The sequence below is a fragment of the Danio aesculapii genome, chromosome 4, assembly GCF_903798145.1.
Source record: "Danio aesculapii chromosome 4, fDanAes4.1, whole genome shotgun sequence".
NCBI classification, from domain to species: domain Eukaryota; kingdom Metazoa; phylum Chordata; class Actinopteri; order Cypriniformes; family Danionidae; genus Danio; species Danio aesculapii.
Window position 1 is genome coordinate 8404553 of NC_079438.1, and position 7535 is coordinate 8412087.

Consider the following 7535-nt stretch of genomic DNA (forward strand, 5'->3'; position numbering starts at 1 on the left):
CAACTGGTCATGCTGATGCCAGTGGCCTCACACGGGTCTATGATGGCTTCTGCTTCACCGGCTTTTGGGTTTGGCCTCCCTTCTGCCCCTCCTGCCATTCCATCCACACCTGGTACTGCTGTTGCTCCCGTTCGTAAACTGACCCGCAAAGTACAGTATAATACATGTAAGAAATGTGGGCAGTTTAGAACAGCGGAGACTGGACTCTGTAGAGGCCTTGCCGAAGAAGCAGTGGTTGGAAAGAATTAAAAAAGGAGAAAAATAATAAAAATGTTCCAGAAGACCTGGGCACTTCCTGAAGTGTTTATTTTTAATATTGACATTTAAATATTTTCAGGGGTCTTTTGTTTTACTTGTTGTTGTTTTTTACTTTAAATTATAATTTAAAAAAATGTAAATTTCTAATTTATTTGTTTTTATCATTTGTTTATTTGCACATTTTGTATTATTTTTATTTATTCCAAGAAACATTTATTTATGTAGACTGCTTTATTTATTTATGTGTGTAATTATTTTCTCTTCTTTTGCACTTGTTTGCACTGCTGTTGAGCTATTATATTGTAAATGTTAATAATTGGCTATGACTAATTTTAAATAAACTGTTTCTCTGCTTGTTTCTTTAGTTGGTTGTGTTTTGCTATAGTATAATTCAAAAAATTAAATGGGCACAAAATGAAATAGTCCAGAAAATAATGTTTCAATAAAGAAACTAGTTTGTAGTTTCTCTATACTTAGCAAAATACTTAGCAGAAATGTACTTAAAAGCAAATATATTTATAATAAAAAAGCTAATAAAATATGTAGTATTAATCAAATGTTAATAGTACAGAGTGACTTTTTTACCTGTAAATAAATTATTAAAAACTAAATAAAAAATATTTTCCTCTTCCGCCCATTTTTCTTCTCTTCTTTCTCTTTTTCCCTCCTTTTCTTCTCTTTTTTCCTCTCCTCCCTCTCTTCCCCCTTCTTCCCTCTCTTCCCCCTCCGTAACAGACTATTGTTCCCCAACACTCACCAATGTATATAAAGCAGAAATGGGAAAGGGAAGCCAATATAATAATAACAAATGAGGAATGGTTAACTATTTGGGAAACACAGATGGTCACAATTCAGATTCATGAAGGGAATTTATTTGGAAAAATGTAATCAGGTTCTTTATAACACCTGAAATAAAATACTTTCAAACTAGAGATCAAAAAATGGTGAATGCTGGAGAAAATGTGGAAATGTATTGGCAGATCATTTCCACATATTTTGGCACTGTAATATTATACACACCTATTGGCAAGATTTAAATAAAGAGATAAATGTAATAATGCGATTGAATCTGGAATGTAATTTTAAAACTATGTACCTGGGAATTTACTCTGCAGAAATACCAAAAAATGATGTGTATCTTCCTAACACACTACTAACAACTAGCAAAAAGGCCATTACAAAGAAATGGCTCAAGAAAGATCCTCCATCTGTAGGCGAATGGTATGATATTGTTAAAGAGGTGTATGACATGGAAGTACTGACATTTACCTTAAGACAACAAGACTATAAAATGTCTGCATACTGGGGTAAATGGTTGAGAAGAAAAGTATTGTTTTAATTTCATTGTGGTGCTTTTATTTTATATGTTTGGAGCCTGTTGATCTTTGACACGAAAACCCTTAACAAAATTTTATATAGCAACATTTTATTAACAATAAATATAAATGTAAATAAGATTGTATTCGGTTACCTTTGACACTTGTATGTCTTTTTTGTTTCCATGTTCCTTTAAAAATGTCTGATTGTGTGTTTGCTTGTTTTTATTGCTGTTTTGTTCTAAACTGTTTTGAAAAAGGAAAAAAAAAAATGTATCATCATCATCATCCTGACGCAAACTCAGCATGCAGTTTTGCTGCTGTTAGATCAAAAACAACGGCTGCCATTCATGTTCATACACTGTAAAAATAATTCTGTAGGCCTGTCTGTCTTTATAAATAATGTCTTACATTTTACACTGAATTTTGTCCAAAATATATTGACTTTTTTTTCTCTTTTGCTAAAATAAATTCTTATTGTATTTGACTGTATATTATCTCTTTTGAATTAGGCTAGCTGCCTTATTCTCTTCAAAGAGCAGCTCTCATACAGAGCCTGTTATTTCAGTGTTTTTTCCAGGATATTGTGGATATTTGTGGATTCCTTCTTTCTTGTCCTCGGCTGATCACATGGAAAAATTGAAATTTGATCATTGAGTTGTTTTTTCCCTGTCATTTTACCTTTTTTCTTATTTATTTAAACTATCACACACTTTTCAGGTGAAGGGAAAAAAGTGTTGCAAATCTTTTTATGTTTTATATAATGAAGTGTTTTTTTCTTTTAAAGGATTACTCGTTTTTAAATGAAATAAATAGTTTGAATGATTGTTAAATATATCCTAAACACTGTGTCTGTGTTTGCACCTTTATTTAGTTTAAAAAGCATAATATGAATCCACTGAAACAGAACTCTGTGACACTGGGTCATTTCTGCAACTTTTGAATAAGATTGAGAAAATAACAGTACAGTGGAAGACTATATATAATAGTAATATCAAATAATAACTAAACTAAAGAAAATAAACAACTTCCAGTACATACAAGTGCAAACAAATGAACAAAATCTGAACATTAATCAAACAACATAGAGACAACATAGGTAATGTCTTAAATTAAAAATGGCGGTGAATCCTAGGATGAATATACTATAGCTTGCTTGAAGAATTAACATGCCTGGTTAATTCTCGGCAGTGAGGTCCATGGCTTTTCTTGTTGTTGAAATTAAGGGTTCGTGGGAGGGAGGGTTACGGGCAGCTTCAGCATACTTACCAGGCTGTAATTCCACATGTGTTGCAAAGAATCCAGAGAGAGAGTAGAAAATATTGAATACCCTACTCACACTCTCACTATTGCATAAAGGAAGCTTATGAGAAAAAAAGACAAGTCAGTAAGAGAAAATACATTTCTCTGGAAGTAAAGGTGAATGGTTTGTAAGACCCACTTATTCAGCCTATTACAACCAAGTCTCTATTTAGAGAGAAGTGTTGGTGCTTGACATTGCAGGAAGAATCCTTCAGGGTGAGAAGAGCAGTGATGGTTGTCCAGAGTCTAGAGAGAGAGGAGAGAATATGGCCACAGGTGGAAACTTGGAGTTTGACATGTTAGAAGTGAGTGAGAATGGGGGATGGAAAGATGTTCTTTCACATCCAGTCCAATTCCAGCCCTTTCCCGGCAAAAGATCTCCTCTTTGAGCCATAATTATAGAGTAACTCCTCATCACTCAAAATGTCTTTTGTAGCAATGAAGAGAATGATGTCTCTATCATTAAGGACATACAGCCTGGGCCGGATATTGGCTCTTTTGCTGGAGTGACGTATCAGGCGTCCGTAATTGAACTTCATGGGATGGCACTGGCAACTTTCTTCATGTGCGTCAATGCACATGGCTTCATGTTGCTTGTTCTTATAAAAAAACAAATGTCCAGGACTAATGCCGCTGGTCGAAACAATTGCCATCCCATCTTCATGGCTAACCAGCTGGCCGTGGTATTCACAGACAACCTCCCCAATTTGAAAGGGTTTTTTGGTGAAAACACCATCACCCTTGTCAGGGACGGGTCTGACAGTCAGTCCTTTCCAGCGTTGAGACAAAATCATTTTATGCACAAAGCTGCTGTCGATGACCGAGTCCAACCTGGCAACAGGCTTCCACTGCTTCAGAACCACTGAAGCCTGTGGGACATTTGACGTCCACCCTTGTTTGTCCATCCAGCGGTTTATTTTGGACTCTGATGGCTGCTGTCCAGCAAAATGTTCTAGAAACACAAAACACATCAGTATTTGGCTATTCTCACTCAATTTCACTGTTTGTGTCATTAATCATCTGTATACTCACCAAGAGCATGCTGTTCACGCAGCTTGAGCTGCTCACTACGCCAGCGGTCATAGCAGTGCCTCTCATGTTCTGAGCCACACAGCTCATTCCTGCGTGCCCTTTTTGGAGGAGGCCCCTCCAGAGTCACTGGACAGAACTGCTCAAGAGTTTTGTAGGCTGTCTCTTCGTCCACCCTTGTCTCTTGGCTGGAAGCTCTACTGGACCTTTGTCTATAAGATCACAAAAAATAAATATTAAAGGAAGGAAAGACAAGGCTATGGGTTGCAAATTTAAGAATAAGGATCATTGTTGTTAGATTCTTACCGTGTTTTTCCAGCAAGCTGATCTAGCACACTTAGAGCCAGAAATGCATCTGAAGATGTTCTCCTCATGTTGTTCCTTTCAGCTGTTTCTGGCATGTGCCCAAACAGCCGTTCCAACACATTTCTCTCCACTTCTGACTTCAGGTTTTGTGCTGCTGCCTCAAATGCTCTCTGGGCATCGCCAAAGGTCACACTAGGGAGACTGTATCTGAAACACAAGGCATCGTAAGAATGCAAAAATTGGACGGATGAACATGTAGAGTTAAAGACAGGTGTAATGTTGCTTACTTGTCGTGTAGTCTTTTTAAGTCATTAGAGGGGTTATAAATCGATCTCCCACTACTTGACACAAAAAATGAATCAACTGCCACATCGTCGCCGGTGCGGTTTTCTTGCAGCATTACTGGCCGCACCTCATTGAAGTACAAGTCAAACCACTAGTTAGAGAAAGGGTCAAAAATAAGTATGACTTTACCACAATATATTTATTGCTGTTATGATTTAAAGTACGATATAAACTTACAAGTTCCTGTTCGTGTGACAACGGTACTTTGTGCTCCTTCACTGCAACACAGACACCATTCTCTATCCGGCTTCTCCCCTCCCAATCCTCAACCTGCAAACAGACAGTTTTGCACATTGATGAAGCATAGGACGAAAGAAGAGAAGGGAGGGAAAAACAAACACTTACAGTCATCTGTGTCACTACACTAGGTCGCTGAAGTAGCTTCAGCATGATAATAGCCTCCAGGTAGTACAGGACGAGCAGCCGTTCATTTTTAGTCAAACAGTCCCCTGTGATGGCTCCTGGATCCTGCATTTTACACATCACGGCCTGGAAATCTTTGAATGCAGCCTCCAAAACAGCAAGGCAGTCCAATGGCAAAATTTCTTTGCCATTCCCAAGCTCTGATTTTTTCCCTGTGACCTCCATGCTCACTTTTTTGGACATAGCACTCTCTATTTCATACAGCACATCCAAAAAACTCTCACAGTCCTGGAACAGAGGTGGATTGTTGTGACGAATGTCTGTGGAGGTAATAATGTATTTCATGAACCTTGAAAAGAGATCAAAATTAGGTTGTTACAGTCAGAACACAGCACAGCTGACATTATTAGTTAACACGTACATGGCAAACTTGTGGTTGTTCCACATTACAGACCTCTTGAGACTCTTCCAGTAGTTGAACACTGTCCATTTTGAGAGCTTTGTATCTGACAAGATGTTAAAGTACTCTCGCACTTTCTCCACCTGACGAACAAACATCAAGTTTGGCTCAGTGGGGTCCATGTAATGTAAGAACCTGGACACTGTTTCCACCTGAAATGACACATTTCACAATTAAATAAACTCTCCTGCATAAAACAAGACCTGCATGTACATTTTTTTTGCATGTATACCCTCACTCATTTAATTAACTTACTACTTGTTTGCTGTTTTTATGTCCTAGGTCAATGTGCAGGTCCTTATTAAATCCTGCTAGAAGGGGGTGGTCAATGGAGTGCTTATTGTAAAAGCCTTTTTTGACCATTTCCACCCTCACGGAAGAGGTCCACTTCGGTCCAACAGTGCTGAAATAAAAACAATAAACAGCAGGTGATCAAAACGACTGTGTACATTAAAGAGAAATCATATCCACAGTGTACATTTATTTTTGGGAATGCCGATGTGAAACTGTACCTCTGATAGTACTCTCCAGAGCTCTCGTCAGATAAGGGCTCATTTGGAGGCTCAACTGGACCTTCTGCACCTTCTCCAGAGCTTTGAGACACAGAAGATGTAGTCGATTGAGCTGGTTCCGGGAGGAGTGAAGGTAAGTTATTAATGACAAACCCCCTTGACTGCATCTCCGCAATCATCCTAAAACAAAGAACAGAAAATAAGGTCAAATAAAAAATACCAAAAATGCAGATTTATTAATGTGTAGATGTTTGATTTGAAGCCAAATACATCAAATCAGAGAAGTTACAAACCTGGCCAGAGGATTAGTAGAGTCCAATATGTCACAAATTTTTCCAAACTCCCAGAAACGTCCTCTGTGACAGAATTCGGACAACTCCTTCTTGGCCTCTATGACGACTGCCTGGATGTCTGCCTCTGTGCTGTTCCTCATACACACTTTCCTGAGATGCCCAGGAAGAGAGTGAGGAGCCTTTTTGCACACAGGGCAGAGGAAAAACATGCTGCTGTGGAAGGATCTGTGTGGATAATAAAACCAACATGTTATACAATGAAGAGACCAAGAGCAGCTTTGTGAAGGTTTGGGGTCCACCACACCTCACCCCCAACTTCAGGTACAGGAACAAAGGAACGAGCACACAAACACACACAGCAAAGTCTGCAGGACATTTTGATTAGAGTTTTAAGACTAAACTTAATTTCCTATTAAAAAACACTGTTACTAACCATATTTAAAAAGCGTATTTAATAATATGACAATTATCATGAGAGAATATTAAAATTGTCTCAATTATTTCTTAAACTAAGATTTTTCCTGCCATTAGGATTTCAAGTTAATATCAAATAACAACACAATTAGTATACAAACTGTGCTCTCCTCTCAGAAACATCGGTCCACTTCAGAGGTTTTCTAAATTTAATGATAAAGACTCTGGTCTTGACTTCTACAAACTTAGCTAACCTCACTGACAAAATGATGCAAGATAAACGGAGTTTAACAGGACTGCTGCATAAGGCACACTGACTAAATCTACTTACTTTTCAGAAGCCATTTCTGATGTTGAAAAGTGAGTTCTGTCCACTGGTCAAAAGCAACAAGTTGTAGCTGAAAGTGACACAACTGTACAACGACTGAGGTGAGACGGGCCTCTTTAACCTGAGCTGGAAGCAGGTCAACGGCCTATCAGGACGCAGCATCCAACAGCAGCCTAGTCTGCCCATCCCCAGGTGTTAATGGCCCAACAGGGGCAGAAACAACTGTAAAACACAGATACAACAACCTATTTAGGCATGTGTTTCAGTATATTTAAAATATATATTGTGTTTGTTTTGACTTTGAGTAGTTTTACATTTCACCACTCAGACACAGGGTGTGTTAAAGTTTGAAACAGTACACATACAAGGAAAATCTATTTAAAATACACAATTTATGTGAAAACAAACATATGAAACAGAAAAAACAACAACAACAAAACATAAAGGACGGTACAAGGATAAAATAAAGTTAAATGACAGTCAGTTGTTTAGTTTCCATTCAAAGATAAAACCTAAAGTAAATAAATATTTTATATATAATAGGGTTGTGTGTGTGTTTTAAATAAGACAACAATTAAGTGCAAAGATAAAAAGCTCGACCATAAAATT

General features: G+C 37.7%; 1 protein-coding gene across 1 annotated transcript; it reads right to left on the bottom strand.

Annotated features, from left to right (window-relative positions):
- Window positions 1-3023: 3023 nt before the first annotated feature.
- On the bottom strand, window positions 3024-6943 carry LOC130222694 (uncharacterized). The gene is made up of 11 exons (XM_056455223.1): window positions 6930-6943; window positions 6185-6409; window positions 5892-6071; window positions 5635-5782; window positions 5374-5531; window positions 4902-5268; window positions 4734-4826; window positions 4499-4647; window positions 4212-4418; window positions 3909-4117; window positions 3024-3828 (listed from the first exon to the last, which is right to left on the bottom strand). The coding sequence occupies exons 1-11, from the start codon at window positions 6941-6943 to the stop codon at window positions 3215-3217; spliced, it is 2364 nt and encodes a 787-aa protein (XP_056311198.1). The 3' UTR covers window positions 3024-3214.
- Window positions 6944-7535: the final 592 nt, after the last annotated feature.